General features: G+C 40.1%; 1 protein-coding gene across 19 annotated transcripts in view; it reads right to left on the bottom strand.

The window, feature by feature from the left end:
- The window catches only part of ROBO2 (roundabout guidance receptor 2), a 644167-nt gene that overhangs the window by 177753 nt on the left and 448747 nt on the right, over positions 1 to 17667 (bottom strand). For all 19 annotated transcript variants that reach the window (XM_084645672.1, XM_084645685.1, XM_084645684.1 and 16 more), the window contains exon 5: positions 15578 to 15716. In XM_084645672.1, the coding sequence (XP_084501798.1) occupies positions 15578 to 15716 (139 nt within the window). The remainder of the gene's footprint in view (positions 1 to 15577; positions 15717 to 17667) is intronic.

Here is a 17667-nt window from a genome sequence, read left to right as displayed (position 1 = left end):
CAAAGGACCAAATGTTTGTGTTTGACTAAATGGCTGAAGGTCTTATTAAAAGGATACGGAGTCATTCACCTCACCTCTACATTACCTTTTCAGTTACAGATAAGGTCAGTATTGACTGGAAATTGTTACCACCTGATGACTAAATGAAATACCTTTGTGGTCTCACTTCAGCTCCTGACAGACAGTTTTCCATGCCAGAAAAATCAGAACCAATTGTCATCCTTGTTAGCAGTCTGACATAAGAGGCCACATGGTCAGCAGCAATACAAATGTCCCCAGTGCCTGACAAATATACCTCAATGCTGATGTAAAGGACCATTGATAGAAAGAAGGGTAGGTCTCCACGCCAATTCATTATGGGTATGTGTACACTGCTGCTGGGAGCGAGCCAGACTTGTGGCATTGTGGCACCAGCAGCAGCTCAGCCTAGCTATCCATGCTCAGACCCAGGGGTGGTCCATGCTTCCCCTGGTGCTGCAACATCCACACAGTTATTTTTAGCGCATTAGCATGAGCCCCACTACCAGAAGTCTGTCTACCCAGGCTGGGAGGCTCGCTCTCAGCTGGAGCCTAGATATACCTATAATGAATTGGCATGGAGACCTATCCTTCTCGCTCTGAAATGGTTCTTTACATGAGAGTTGAAATGCATTTGTCAGGCACTGGGGACATTACTGCTGCCCATGTCATAATTCATCTGTCAACAGAGGACTCTCAAGTCTCAGGGTTGTCAATCTTGTACTTTTCACAGCCACAAAATTCACTTTAAAAAAGGGGGGAAATACTCTTCTATGTCAATTTCTGCTTATAAATTAAAAAAAAAAAAAGAGGATACAGCAATGGCTGGAATCCAATAACCAAGCCTGAGCCAAGTTCAGCATCTTGAATTCACTAAACATGCTTCTATACAGTTAAAAGAAGCATTTTCTAGAAATCTGAACATGCTGCTTGTTAACGTTCTGACATGAACAGAATTTGTGTTGGCTAGTCTATGTTTCTTTGCCTTAAGTGTGATGATTAACTATAGTAGTCTTGTCAGTGAAATTAACTGAAATATTTTCTAATCTCTATTGTAAATCAAGAACAAAGCATAAAGTGGTCACTAAAGAGGAAATTATGTTAATGTTCTAATTCAAGCATTTTTTGATGTTATAGTTGAACTCAAAATCATGTTATTAAAATCAGTTGTTTCGCAATTGCTGAACTGATCTCAGCACAAGACCTAACAACAGGACCTGGCACATGTCAGAGGTTTGTTGGTTCTTACAGTACAAAAATTCTTCTGCAGTGGTTTCATGGGCAAACTCTAATTTCTTCTAATGAGGTGCTCATCCTTCATATCCTTTACTGGGAGGGGACATACTTAAAATAAGAGAGGAAGTCTCCCTATGTCCCACCTTCCAACAGTACCAATGAGCTAGTGGTTACTGGTCCTAATTCCAGTTTGTGGAGAATCCATCTTATTTCTGGTTTCAGAGTAGCAGCCGTGTTAGTCTGTATTCGCAAAAAGAAAAGGAGTACTTGTGGCACCTTAGAGACTAACAAATTTATTTGAGCATAAGCTTTCGTGAGCTACAGCTCACTTCATTGGATGCATTCAGTGGAAAATACAGTGGGGAGATTTATATACACAGAGAACATGAAACAATGGGTGTTACTATACACATTGTAACAAGAGTGATCAGGTAAGGCGAGCTATTACCATCAGGAGAGCGGGGGAGGGGGGGGACTTTTGTAGTGATAATCAAGGTGGGCCATTTCCAGCAGTTGACAAGAACGTCTGAGGAACAGGGGGTGGGGTGGGGGAATAAACATGGGGAAATAGTTTTACTTTCACATTTGGGGACAATGTATACCTTCAAATCAGCGGCACTGCTATGGGTACCCGCATGGCCACACAGTATGCCAACATTTTTATGGCTGACTTAGAACAATGCTTCCTCAGCTCTCGTCCCCTAATGCCCCTACTCTACTTGCGCTACATTGATGACAGCTTCATCATCTGGACCCATGGAAGAGAAGCCCTTGAGGAATTCCACCATGATTTCAACAATTTCCATCCCACAATCAACCTCAGCCTGGACCAGTCCACACAAGAGATCTACTTCCTGGACACTAAGGTGCTAATAAGCGATGGTCACATAAACACCACCCTATACCGGAAACCTACTGACCACTGTTCCTACCTACATGCCTCCAGCTTTCATCCAGACCACACCACATGATCCATTGTCTACAGCCAAGCTCTACGATACAACCACATTTGCTCCAACCCTTCAGACAGAGACAAACACCTACAAGATCTCTATCAAGCATTCTTACAACTACAGTACTCACCTTCTGAAGTGAAAAAACAGATTGACAGAGCCAGAAGAGTACCCAGAAGTTACCTACTACAGGACAGGCCCAACAAAGGAAATAACAGAACGCCACTAGCCATCACCTTCAGCCCCCAACTAAAACCTCTCCAACGCATCATCAAGGATCTACAACCTATCCTGAAGGATGACCCATCACTTTCACAGATCTTGGGAGACAGACAGTCCTTGCTTACAGACAACCCCCCAACCTGAAGCAAATACTCACCAGCAACCACACACCACACAACAGAACCACTAACCCAGAAACCGATCCTTGCAACAAAGCCCGTTGCCAACTGTGTCCACATATCTATTCAGGGGACACCATCATAGGGCCTAATCACATCAGCCACACTATCAGAGGCTCGTTCACCTGCACATCTACCAATGTGATATATGCCATCATGTGCCAGCAATGCCCCTCTGCCATGTACATTGGTCAAACTGGACAGTCTCTGCGTAAAAGAATAAATGGACACAAATCAGACGTCAAGAATTATTCAAAAAACAGTTGGAGAACACTATTTCCCCATGTTTATTCCCCCCCCCACCCTCCACTGTTCCTCAGACATTCTTGTCAACTGCTGGAAATGGCCCCCCGCTCTCCTGATGGTAATAGCTCGCTTTACCTGATCACTCTTGTTACAGAGTGTATCGTAACACTCATTGTTTCATGTTCTCTATGTATATAAATCTCCCCACTGTATTTTCCACTGAATGCATCCGATGAAGTGAGCTGTAGCTCACAAAAGCTTATGCTCAAATAAATTTGTTATTCTCTAAGGTGCCACAAGTACTCCTTTTCATCTTATTTCTCTTTCTCTTCTGAAAGAGTTTCCATGCAATTGTTTCCCCACACAAAATAAAAAATATATATATATATGGTCTTATTAGTCAACCCCAGCAGTGTAATTATTTATCAGAAACCCAAATTACTTCATGTCCTTGAAAGTGGGCAGTAAATGTCATAAAGGCAGGCTTCCTTAGCATGAACTCTGAGAACCTGCTCAACATTTCTGAATGTTAGAAGTAAATGTTACAAACAATCCAATTACCAAGCTTTTTAGTTTGGTATAGCCAAAATTTCCCAATATTAGTTAGGGTAATAGACTGGAACAGGTCATATTAAGAATTTTTAATTTGAATGCAATTCTACATCACTGTGTTTTCAACAGCATTTATTTAATATCCAATAAAAACCAGAACAATTATAAAGGAAGAATCAATGCTTGAAGGGAATAGCACTGGGCTGGAATGCTGTTCCAGAACATTATCAATTTCAACAGAATTTAAGAATTCATGATTTTTAAAAGGATTAAAAAGTGGAAAAACCAAAAACCATCTGTGACCAAGCAGCTTTCAGTGGGGAAGCAGGAAGTGCTCCACAGAACACCAGTTGTCCATGTGACAAAATTAAAGCATCTTTGGACTAAATTGACGGTTGACAGGATCACTTTAAGTCTGTAGCCACATGGTTGTAAATAAATTCTTTCAGACTTGAATCACATCAATGCAGGATTTTCTTCATGAATCTGCAAACAGACAGTTTGAAATAATACCACCTCTGAGAGGTATCAACTCCATTTCTCACCTCTCTGGAGGGTTTTTGACTCTTAAATACAAAGGAGAGGGGGAATCAATCCTCAGGTGAAGGGGAAGGGCCAACAGGAGAGAATCATGGTGAGTGGGGTACCACTTTGATACTTGTTAAGAATTATATATAAGACATCCCTTGCTCCCCCAGTTTTAAATGACTTGACTTGTTTTAGGATAGCAGCAAATAAACATGTTTGCACTGCAGGTCTGGGACCTCTCTACTTTTGATCTGTTAGGTTGTATGAAATACCCACAAGTTACATTATAGACCAACATATACCAACCATGTGCTGTATTTAACTCTGGACAACAACATCCTCTGGACACTGCCTCTAGTCTCTCCAGTTGCACATAAGTATACAAATAGCACATTACATTTCTTTCTTTTACTATCTCTCTTTGACAAGCTATTAAGAACATCCTGTTTTCTCCCCTATGCTTCTCATAAAGGGAGTCAGTCTCTCCCTGATGGTTAGTTTAGGAAGCAAAATGCTGAGAATGGAAAACACAATGGACGTAAGGTGATATAGTGTGAGTGCTACAGTTAATATGACAAACCTTTCCCCCCTGATTCCTTTATTTAGTACGGTTAATTGTTATTAATTGCAATAGAAATTTGCTGATGTAACCAAAGATTAGATCCATCACACCATTAAAACAGTCTTTCCCCTAATTAATTTTCAGTACACATTAGACTACATTTTGTTACAATCTGCACTAAGATTAACTCGACCAAAGCACTCAGCACTGTAGTGTTATTAACTCATATTTCATTGAAAGGTCATTTTCCCCTTGGTTGTATCTAGAGGAGGCTGCAGTTAAATACCTCAGTGTTCCATCCACAAAATATAAATGTTGTTATGTAGTGCTTCTTTTGTACAATAGAATTCACAATTACACAGTTTCTTACCTGCTTACTGAAACAGCTTTTAAAATCTGATCCTGAGAGATGTTGGAGTCAAAGGGAAAGATAAGTGCTTGGGATCAGGCCCTACCTAAATCCTTTTTAAAAATGAAAGTTTCTGACTTTTATTCATTTAAAAGAACTGATACAAGTCTTATCTGAAACTCTTTCTGAGTCCTACTATTGTGGACACTAAAGGGCTGATTTTTAAAATCTAATCTTGTACCTGCAGTTTTGTGCCCACAGAAATTACAGGTGCTAATCCTGGAAACTAGTTCTCTACCTGACACTGCATGCAAATCAGAAATCTAACTGGTGGAATTTGTGCCCACAGAATGTGTATGAAATTATGTGCAAGCACTAAAAAAGATATTAGATTTAAAAATGTGTCATGGATACCTCTGCTGCATGGGTTTTATAGTTGAGGCCAAAATGTAGCCAAATTCTTACCTGAACAAAAAGAGAACTTCTAATTAAGTCTAAATTATCACTTATGACTGAAGTTGGTGCTGATATTGCTCTCACTTCAACAATTGCTTCATCAATTTTAGTACCATTATACAAAGCACTGGTGAGACCTCACCTGGAATACTGTGTGCAGTTCTGGTCTCCCATGTTTAAGAAGGATGAATTCAAACTGGAACAGGTACAGAGAAGGGCTACTAGGATGATCCGAGGAATGGAAAATTTGTCTTGTGAAAGGAGACTCAGGGAGCTTGGCTTGTTTAGCCTAACCAAAAGAAGGTTGAGGGGAGATATGATTGCTCTCTATAAATATATCAGAAGGATAAATACCGGAGAGGGAGAGGAATTATTTAAGCTCAGTACCAATGTGGACACAAGAACAAATGGATATAAACTGGCCACCAGGAAGTTTAGACTTGAAATTAGATGAAGGTTTCTAACCATCAGAGGAGTAAAGTTTTGGAATAGCCTTCCAAGGGAAGCAGTGGGGGCAAAAGATCTATCTGGCTTTAAGATTAAACTCGATAAGTTTATGGAGGAGATGGTATGATGGGATAACATGGTTTTGGTAATTAAATATTCATGGTAAATAGGCCCAATGGCCTGTGATGGGATATTAGATGGGGTGGGATCTGAGTTACCCAGGAAAGAATTTTCTGTAGTATCTGGCTGATGAATCTTGCCCATGTGCTCAAGGGTTTAGCTGATCACCATATTGGGGTCAGGAAGGAATTTTCCTCCAGGGCAGATTGGAAGAGGACCTGGAGGTTTTTCACCTTCCTCTGTAGCATGGGGCAAGGGTCACTTGCTGGAGGATTCTCTGTTCCTTGAAGTCTTTAAACCACGATTTGAGGACTTCAATAGCTCAGACATAGATGAGAGGTTTTTTGCAAGAGTGGGTGGGTGAAATTCTGTGGCCTGCGTTGTGCAAGAGGTCAGACTAGATGATCATAATGGTCCCTTCTGACCTTAGTATCTATGAATCCATGAATCAAATTAAATACAAAATCAGAGGTTTGAATAATGCCTTTTTTAACATAAAAGCACAAGAGATTATCCTTTAACAACAGAAAATGATGCATGTATTTTTCCAAAATAATTTCTAAAATGAACATTGTCAATTTTAAGTAAATAACAAACCATACCTCTGCTTTTCATGATTTTCTCTGCTGTTTCATATAATAACCCTCAATCTCATAACACTTAGCAATGCACTTTGTGTAAACTGCATACCACTTTAATTCTGAAGTATAATTTAAGGTTTCCCTGTCTACCTTCTCTCATTGTGTGGATGGCATCTAAAATAAATAACTCTTTCTGCTGGTGCAGTTGCCACTTTTCATTCCTTAGTACAATGCTCATCTACTCAGACAGTGTCTGTAAATACAACTTACAAGTCCAGGTTGTAATTTTATTAAAGATGTCTTTACAGAGCTCAACCAGCTGTTCTGTGCTAGAATACAAGAAACAAACAAACAAACAAAAACCCATGTGATTGCTCCTTAAGACATTTTTTAAGGCAACTGTAAAATACATTCTCTGAGCAAGTCTCACCCTCATGAAGAGCTGGCACTGCTATCTTCTTCTGTGTGAAAGGTTTAAACAGTTATTACAGCGTGTCATAAATTTTAACTTGTAATTGAAAATCTCTTCACTTCCTCAGAAAAAAAAATCCTGTATTACTTGCTACATAATTATAGGCTATGCAGCTGCTCTCTTAGACTTTACTAGGAAATGTGAAGACACGAAACACTGCACAAACTCTATTCAATTTTTTGTTAAATAGAAAGCCAAACAAATGTCACCCCTCCACCAAAGAATCTCAAACAATAACAATTTCCCCCTTCCTGTTCTAAGAATTAGAAGGAGCAGAGTCATGATTTGAGTAAGGCCATATTTGGTTAGAGATCTTAACTGTTATTCCCCATTTCTTTGGAGTATATTTGCCCTTCAGTAAGTCCTACTTACATCAAGCATGTACCAAGGAGACAACTGTCTCACTGAAAAACGGTGTGGTTTTATTTAAAAAAAAAAATTCCAATATGTCCTGGTCCCTCTGCCTAACTTAGTTGCTTTTAAATAATCTTTTGCCTTCAGTTGCTTTGAAATCATCTTTGTCCTATCTACCTGTATCATTTATATGGCAAACCAACTTTATTCATGAAATAGTGAACCTAATATTTTAGCTAGGGGCATCAGGTTAGTGACTCCACAATTTCCTGTTCACCTTCAGTAGTTTGACATGAGTCATATTTGATTACCTATTCCCCTAGCCTCAGTGCAGTGTGGTAGCTATGGATTGATGTAGAATTTTTAGAGCAATTAAAATAAAATATACACCATGTGCCTCTATCCTTGACTCACAATGCATTTCAGTCTTGGGTCATTGATTCAAAATGGACAGCCTTTGGAATGAAGCTTTACACATCCCAGAGTTCACATTATTTTCCCTGTTGGTTTAGTACCAAAATTTGTAATATAGGGAATTGCTAATCTGTTGGGAGTAGTTTGTGGTCTACAAAAGAGTATAAATGCTGAATAATTCAGTTAATATATAATCAAAACAACGTAAGAGGAATGTGGCTGTAGGCAGCAATATTAGGGTGTATAAACTGTGTCCAAGGAGCCCTTCTTAGAGCTTTCTTAATTGATGGCCAGTTTCTTTGGAAACAAATATAGTGTTCTGTAACTATGTGGTTAATAAAGCTGCACCAGGCACCAAAACCTTTACATATTTTCCTTGTAGTACCTACTTCAAAGTTTAAAATAATAAACCTATCTAAAATACTTATATGTCCCCCTATTACAACAGTAGCTGACGATCTCACAGTCTTTGTCTTTACCCTCACAACTCCTCCACATGATATTATCTCTATTTTACAGATGAGGAGCTGAATTATAGAGAGACAGTAAGGGCCAATTTTAAAAAGATATTTATGCACCTAATGATGCAAGTTGGTGTCTAATGAGATTTTCAAAGGTATCTAAAGTGACTTGCCAGAGCTCACACAGGAAATCTGTGGTGGAACAGGGACTTGTGCCCAGGTCTCCGAAGTCCCAGGATAGTGCCCTGACCACGTACTTTGTTATCTTTCATTTCTCAGAACTTTTGGAAATCAGCCTATTATTTAGGCACCTACAAAAGGATTTAAGAGTAAGATTTTTTTAAAAAATACCTACTTGACTTAGAAGCACCAGTCATTGACATAATTGGGATTTATACTCCTAAACCACTCAGACACTACCATAGAAAACTTACTTTAGGCATGCAATTTTGAAAAATCTTGCTAAAAAACACCAATCCACACTTCATATTTCTACTTAAATTCAGTTTAAAAATAACATCATTCATTTATTTTTGTAAATAGGAATCTGAACAAAAACACTAGATTACAACTTTATTGTTAATATAACTTAAAAATACTCAAAGTTTCTTCTGAAGTTATGAGTTGCTTGCTTTTCTTAAATTAATCCAGCTGCAACTTGAGCTACACATAGCTTTAATTATAAAGATCCTTTTGTGAACAATAATAGTAAGGTTTCTGAGGAGCTGAAGGGCTTTTCAATTACTATGCAACACAAAGTTTGGTGTAGTAATAGCTATATAATTTGACTGTATTATCTCCTAAGTATGATACGTGATTATGCTCTCCTTACTCTTAGATTTCTCAATAAACAGAAATTTTAAAGAAGAATTTAGATTGATAGAGAGAGAGATATTTACATTCTTGTAGGCTAATATCCTGATCCTGCACATTACTTTGTACAACTGCTTCATATGAGGTGCTCATTGCAAAATCAGGGCCTAACACTCTGTATAACAAAATTCATGTTTTAGCATCACTGAACTAGAAACTTTTGAAAGCTGAAATCTCTAACGGAAACCTTAATAAACCTTTAACACTAGTCACCCTAGTGGGCACCTCTTATAATCCTGCCATTGTAATCCTGGGATGAAGCCAAGAGGAGAATATTATTTAAAAACAGAATATACACTAACATTAGGCAGCTGTACAAAGAATGTCATCAGCTGTGGAAATAGGAAATTGACACTCTAAGCTGTAATACAAATAGATGGGTGGAACATCTGCTCAGAGGAGGGTTTTATTTATGTAATAAGGGATGCAAAGGGAAAACTTTCTGAAGGTTTCATGCTGAAATGTAGAGGAAAAATGCTTATAATAGAGGTGCTCAGAAGATGCAAGTTAGCTTCATTTTCTCTTTAAAAAAATCTCCCATTCAATCAAAGAGAAAATATTCATTTCTCTTCACTTCAACTGACAGAGCTGTCATGCTGTCTCTTGCCCATATTTTAGATATTCATTTTGTCTATGGCTTGACAAATATCTTTGCTCACACTGAACAAATATATATAGTAAATGCTGTTCTTTCGGATTACTCCAAATTCAGCTGTCTAGATAAAACACAGTTCAAAATGGTTTGAGAGTCCCAAGTACTCTTTGTATGATGAAGACATCACTTTAAGCTTTTGTTTATATGAATGATAGATTTCTTTTCCCTTTACCTCATCCTTAAAGGAAGCTGAATAGTCTTAAAATGTACTAGAGTGAAAGAAGTAGAAACTAAAGTAATCTGCTTATTCAGTGAACATGTAAAGCACAGAAAGGAGTAGTAGAAATGCCACTCACCCACATAAACAGGGAACTGATGGGGTCAGCGATGAAGGGAGACAGTCCAAGCAGCCAGGGAGGGAGACACTTGCCAAGGGACAATACGTAGCACCTCCCCCTGGGAGTCTCTGGAACTTATTGGCCAGCTGGGGAGTGAAAGGTGCTGATTGGCCAGCATTCCCCAGCTTCAGGATTTAATCCAGCATGGGGGCCATATGGAGCCTCCTTCGGCTCTGTTCCAGCAGCCCACCCTACGCTCCCGAACAAGGAATGGGAATCTGGCCAGACAGATGCTGCAGATCTAGCTGATCACCTGCTTAGGGGATCAGGAAGGAATTTTTTCTCCTATAGGCCATTTGGCAGAAGACCAGGGAGTTTTTTGCCTTCCTCACAGCACGTACAAGACACAGTGAGTTAAGTAGGAAGGTGCTTAGTATGTAACTGAGGTACTGGGGTGGAGTTGTTTATTTGTTGTAACTTGTGGCCAATTGCCAGAGTGGCTAATGAATGGTTCCCAGATTTTGGTGAAGGGCCTTGGGTTTCTGTGATAGGGTCAGACCTTGTGGCCCTGCTACACCCTCTGTTCCCCCTGGGGCCAATGGAGGGTGCTAAGACTCAGAGAGAGCTGACTTCTGGAGGGTAGACTGAGGAGAGCCTACTCTGCTTTATGGGTTACTTGGTAAGGAGCCCTGTAACTCCTGCAGTGGAACCAATTAAATGCCTGGTATAGGAGAGTATGCATGGTAGGTGGGTAGCCTCCCCTGTGGTAAAGTTTAATAAAAGGTGTAATCTGCTGCTTAATTCCATACATGTGTCAGTCCTCATTTTCCTGCTCTGTCCACATCAAGCCTTCCCTGAAATGCCTCATCAATGTATCTCAGCCCTGACCTAAAGAACTGAGGCCAAATCCCCAGCAGGTATAAATCATCACAGATCTATTTACTTCAATGAAGCTATGTCATCATGGGGCGGAGGGGAGACAGGGAGGGTGGGGTTGCTCTAGTCCTCTCTCTAGAAAGAACAACTTTCACACCCTTCAAATCCTCAGCCTTCCTGATGAGACTGCTGACAAGTGTCTGCCTGTCAGCGTGACATTGATCCCAGAAAAAAAAAATAATGGAATGACTGATACTAGCTAACTAAACCAAAGGACTCAACTAAAAGAGTTAAGGAAAGATTGGCATTAATTATGTTACTGTAACATACACACCTGGGTGTGGTATTCTGTGCCATCTCGTGGTACTGAGACCACTTAGAGACAGAGATTAATGAGTCTGCTCTATAGCCTTAGCTAATGGCCATATGGCTTTTAGCTCATGCAATAGAGGCTCACGCACTAAGCTCCAGAGGCCCCAGATTCGATTCTGCCCACCGACGACAGGGAATCTGTTGGCGTTACAAGTGGGGGCTTGTCCAGGATTTCAACTGGGAAGCCTCCAAAGCTTGGGACGTGTTTCCTCAGCTACGGGAAGTATGTAACCCCCACGCCCCCCTAGGTGTGCTGTTCTATCCCCTCTGGTGGCATCGAGACGACTTAGAGACAGAGATTAATGAGTCTGCTCTTCAGCCTTAGCTAACAGCCATATGGCTTATAATACATGCAGTAGAGACTCATGCATTTAGCTCCAAAGGTCCCAGGTTCAATCCTGCCTGCCAATGACTGGGATCTGTCAGCGTTGCATTACCAACATGAGTTTATGGAAAATATATATTGCCGAAAAAACCTTAATATAATATACTCAGACGTCTAAAAAGCATTTGACTTGGTATCACAATTTTTGATAAAGAATATAGAATAATACAAAATCAACATGGCACATATTAAATAGACTAAAAACTGGTTTACTGATAGGTCTCAAAATGCAATTGTAAATGTGAGATCATCATCAAGTAGGTGTGTTTCTAATGGGGTCACAGAGAGATTGGTTCTTGACACTGTACTCTTTAATATCTTTATAAATGACCTGGAAGGACACACAAACTCATTACTGATAAAGTCTGCAGATGATGCAAAAATTGTGGAACTGGTAAATAATGAAGAAGAGAGGTCACTGTTACAGAGTAATCTGGATCGCTTGGTAAGAGGGGCACAAGCAAATAATATTTGTTTCAACAAGCTAAATGTAAGGTTATATATTTAAGAACGTAGGCCACATTTATAGGAGGAGGAAGAATCTATCCTGGGAAGTAGTAAGTCTGAAAAAGACTTGGGCATTATGTAGAAGGTCAGACTACATGATCACAAATGGCCCTTTGTGGTCTTAAAATGAATGAATCTCAGTATCATTGTAGCGGCTTGTGATGTTCTAAGGACTAAGATGAAGATTCTAACACTGTACCTTCCAATTATAATTGCAAAAACCTGTTAATGCAATGTTAAACTGCACTATAAAAACACAACATCTGGAGTATTCTCTGGTGGCTAAAGCTGGTTATGATCAGCATGTTAGCGTGCATCCCCCTTTCATTTACGTAAACAATGAAAACCATTTTTGTGTGTGTATATATATATAAGAAAGGCCTGTGGATGTTTTAAAATGAAACTTTTACTAAGAATAAATCATATTTGGATATGAAATTAAAGGTAATGCATCTTACAAATGTTAAAATATGAAAAGAAAGAGAAGAGCATATAGGCAGTAACAATGAACATGATCTAATGAAATATAAAACTTAATTGCAAACCACCATCAGTTCAGCATCTGGCATTTCTACTTACAAGACTGACATAATAGGAATAACAATGATTTTTAAAAAACACCTGAACACAATAGATGCCCTAAGCACGAAAGTATACACAGTGAAACAAAAATCAAAAACAAAAGGACATCTTGATCTGCCCACACATCAAAATCCCAAGTTTGATGTAAACATTCTAATAATAAGCTTCCCTGACAGTGGTTCTCACACTAAATATACACACATTTGTTACTGCATTTGGAAAAAAAGCTCTGTCAAAAATCTCCCCTTATTTTAAACGGGAAAGTAAAGATATATTTTAATAGCTATAAACATGCATCCTATTCAAATGGTAAGTTCAGCATGAGTAATGAATTTAGGGTTATTTGTCCTGTTCTGTTTTTTGTCATTTTATTAATTTTTTTGGGTGGTAGGAGGAATTAAAAACCCAATCTTGCAAATATTACTTAGAGTATTGTTGCCACCATGAATTGCTACAACTGACTTCAGTGGACCTGTGCACAACAGTAAATGCTACATTTGGCAACAGTGTTTGCAGGATCAGTTCCTAAAATATCAGTCTTATCACATTAGATGCAAATGTATTACAGTATACCCAAATTCAAGATGTATTATCATTACATTAGTTTTGATGTCACAATACATCACTAGTAGGAACATTACAGGAAGAAACAAATTCCAGTTAACACATTTTTAAAAGAACTCCTTAATTATTATTATTATTATTATTTGGTGAAAAAAGAAAATCCAAACATTAAATATTTAAAAATCCAGAAGATAGGAGTTCTTTGTTAGCCTGAAATCTTTATCAAACTTAGCAGTTAAAGCAACAAGATCAGCATTTTTCTACTGGTGGGGTATGAGTCAAAAGTAGATCATGAAGGAGCAATAGATTGGTCAGACCCTCCAAACCGAGAGCAGCAAAATCTTTGGATTAATATGTACGCATCCAGGAAGAAAGAGTGGTATGTTTGTAGTAGATCCTTTGCAGTATGGTTTTTTTGAGTACCCCATTTCAGACATCTTAATGGGGTCTGATTTTCAGATGGTGGTTGCTGAGCATTTTCTAAAAATCAGGACCCTTTAAGTTACCTTAAGTTAAGCGCCCAGAAATTGAAGCACAGGAAAACTGAGGCCTGCAAAGGCTACCCCCACTCTGTGAGCTAAGGTTGTGACTTCCCTGCTCACAGGCACATACACGCAGTAACTTGATGACCGCTAGTGCAAGCATAAGTGGCAATGTAGCTGCGGTAGCAAGGGCAGCAGAAGTGCAGGCGCAGCTTAGCTGCGCGGAGTATTTCCCCATCCGTTTCAGCAGCGCTTCTACTCTGCACAGCTCAAGCGTGCCATGCTGCCATTGCCCGTGCTAGCACCACAGCTACACTTCTATTTCTACCCGCGCTAGCTCTCACTGAGCTCCCGCAAGGGTGTATACACGAGCAGGGAAACGAGACTCCTGGCTCATAGTGCAGGCACGGTCAGAGTCCCTGTTGACAGTCACTTTTGGTCAACAAAGGAAGGTGTTAAGAGGCCTTCAGTCTACCAAGGGGAAGTCAGGGTGGGGATAAGTAAAGTTTACCACATGTCAAACAACATGTTCTTTCACAACATCTTTTCAAAACGCAAGCTCATATGAGGCATAATGGAGCGAGCCGCAGAAAAAAAACCCAGACATTCATTTACTGATACTTCAGAAAAAAACAAACCGCTTAATACAATCAAATGTCCATTTTCAGGAGAGAGTATTATTCTATTGACTCGGCACTCAACAATGAAATACCAGCACATGTTTCTGTGCTATTTTTCATGTCACTTTACCTGTCTATATATAGAACATTTCTAGAAGTACAAGCAAAGACTATATAATGGGTATGACACAGTATATTGTTTATGTGGGAGATGAACAAGGGGCTAGATGATGAATGCAAACTCCCTTTAATGTTATTTCTGCTTGTATATCGACAACAACATGTCACGACCAAACATTTTACCATTGCTGGAAATATGAACACTGCTTTTGTTTGTGCTTGGTCAGGTAAGGAGAAAAGTTTGGTTGTTGAATACGACTGCTCCTGCTGATTCTCCTCCCAGTGAGACCAATGAGAGCTTTGCAATTAATTTCAATGGGAACAACCTTAATGTGTTCACAGCTGGAGTTTTCTCCTTCATCATTTGCTCAGTCCTCTACAGTTCTAGCACTTGAAATTATTGTACAAACATTCACCTCTCTATTAATAACTACCTTCTCAAGGTGTTGCCTTATTTTCCACTTTCACTGGGGAAATATGTTTTTCAAGTTAAACTAAGTCTGTTGTGTTAGTGGCTTCCTGCCTTTCTTCCTGCCAGGACATCTGTTACTAATGACTGAGCCCTCTTAACTTTCTTTTCTCTACTTCTGGCATTTTGTTTCTTTCTTTCCAAAATATTCCAGAAAAGACAGAATTACTTTCTAGCCTCAAACCATTGTGTAAGACTGGATAAGAGCCAGCAAACCCTTCCAGCCTACCTTATTTTTATGCCTTCCAACTACTGTTTCCAAGTGGTATGTAAGCACTCTGGTCTGTTTGCCCCCTATAGAGCATCTGTAAGTTATTTTCTGGAATATCAGCTTTCTAAAGTACTTATTATTGTTTCTGGGGGCTCATCAGATATGTTCTTCAAGTGGAGTGAATGCCCATGTTGACAAAATAACTCTCCACCACTCTTCTCCCCAAGACCCTCTTCCATGGGTGATCATACCCCAACTGGTTTTCCTTAGTTCACCAGATCAGGAGCATATTTGATAGGGTAATTTGACCAACAGGCAATAAACCTGATTACCTATTATATCTGCTTTCTAGGGTTTTACACTAGAGAACAAAGCAATCAGGGTTAACCAGAGAGGAGAGACTGACAATGAGAACAAGAATGGTTACTCTTACCTTCCTCTTGGCAAATCTACATCATCTTTCTTCCACCGGACTGTTGGCTGGGGATCCCCCTGGACCTGACATCGGAATTCTATTGCCTCTTCCTCCAGAACCACTTGGTTAATTGGTCTCCTGAGAAACGTGGGTCGTTCTTGAAAGAGATTTTAAAATGATATATAGTAAGTTGGGTTGACTACATTAAAATATTACAGGTATAGATATAAATGAATTGATGATGTTGTGATTAATGAGAATGGGCACAGATACACTCAACAGTTGAGAACAAGGAAGGAAAGTCAGTGGCTGCCACAACAGATTCCGCATGAAACATAAAAAACTGTATGCCACAGGAGCAGCAAAACTACATAATCAGCTGCCACAGAAAAAGTAGCTTAAGAAAGAGAACAAATATTTTAACTGCATCTACTCTAGTTCCAAATATGCAATATCAGGCTACGAAATACTAAATCTATGGCTACATTGTGAGCAGCCATGCAAGGTCAAAGGGGGCAAGCAAAAAACATCCCATTCTTGCTAATTTCACAATCGGCACACAAAGTTACAGTTGCATTCCCTGCACTCTGGGTAGCGTACAGACAGTTTGTGGGAAATGGGAATCAGAAAATGGGGCAGGGAAGTGGGGTCACTGCCCTCCCCCTCTGCACCATGCCACAGAGTAGGGCGAGTGCACCAGGATCAGTAATCTGCTAAGAGACGGAGTAGATTGCCAACCTACCATGTACAAGGAGCTGCCCAGACAAAGATTCACAGAATCAGAAAAATGTAGGGCTGAAAAGAAACTCAAGAAGTCATCAAGTCCAGTTCCCTGGGCTGAGGCAGGACCATGTCAACCTAGACCAGCCCTGACATGGTATAGAATCAACACTCATGAGGAAGGCACCAGAAATATTCTGTGTATGGGGCTAGAGAGGAAACTGTAGTCAGCCAGGGGGAGATATCACCCTGAGCAGGAAACAGTTGGAGCAGCTCCTGAATCTGCAATAGAAACTCCCATCCAGGAGATCACAATGCCCACCACTACAGGGAATGCATTGAACTCCCAGGGTAAGCCTAACAGAGTGAGTCTGATTCAGCTATCCAGGTAGAAGGACTCGTAGAAAACTGCTACTCAGACAGAAGGTACTGTTGAACTTTTCCACTTTGAGTTGGCTCTGGAAGAAGTTATTCCCAGGTGCACTATTTTCCTTTTGATCCCTTATCAGAAGAGCCATAAGAAGGCCCACAATGGGCAGGGGCCCCTTTGCAAGGATTAAGAAACTGAAACTGAATATAAGCCACCCAGTGTAGATAAGTTGGGATGGTCAGCGGCTCCCACCAACTGGGATAAAAACTTAACGGGGCTCTTTTACACCAGCCCCGGGGCACCCATGAAAAAAAAAGGTGGGTGCAGAACAGCCCCTGGCAGCTCCCCCAATCAGTGCCTCCTCCTCCTCCTCCCCCCAGCGCCTCCCATCTGCCATGGATCAGCTGTTCCGCAGCAGGCAGGAGGCGCTGGGGGGAGGAGAGAAGGTGTGGCATGGGGCGGGGCAGGGAGAGGCAAGGAAGAAGTGGGGGCAGACGCAGTGTGGGAGCAGGAAGAGGCAGGGTGGGGGTGAGGCCTTCGGGAAGGGGTAGAGTGGTGGCGGGGCCTGGGGAGGCACATTAGAAAGTCAGTGCCTATTGCAGCATCTCAGAATTGGATATTTTCCACAACTGTTAAGAACTTGCTGGAAAATAAATAACTGCATAAGTGCAGAGCACAGTTATCAAGGACATTCAAATTACAATAGCTGTTATTTCCATTTTGCATAGTGCGAATGAGGGAAAAAAAACAAGTTTTTTCTTTTGTTGTTTTCTGCATTTTGTATCACTCAGACAGGCCCCTGAGTATGTCCAATAGCTAATTATACAGCTATAGAGTGATCAGAGTGAATGCCATTGGCAATGCAAATAACATCCTTTATGTGAGTTTAACTGGATTTAAATCACCTGCATAACTTGCTTACAATATTAATCTCTCAGGAGACAGAACGGTGCTTGCCAGTGCGTGATAAATAAAATATGTTTCTCACACAGGCAAGTCAAATCCAGTTTCAGATCAG

This window comes from Lepidochelys olivacea, assembly GCF_965140295.1.
Source record: "Lepidochelys olivacea isolate rLepOli2 genome assembly, chromosome: 1".
Taxonomy (NCBI): domain Eukaryota; kingdom Metazoa; phylum Chordata; order Testudines; family Cheloniidae; genus Lepidochelys; species Lepidochelys olivacea.
This window is presented reverse-complemented; position numbering and strand designations above follow the sequence as displayed.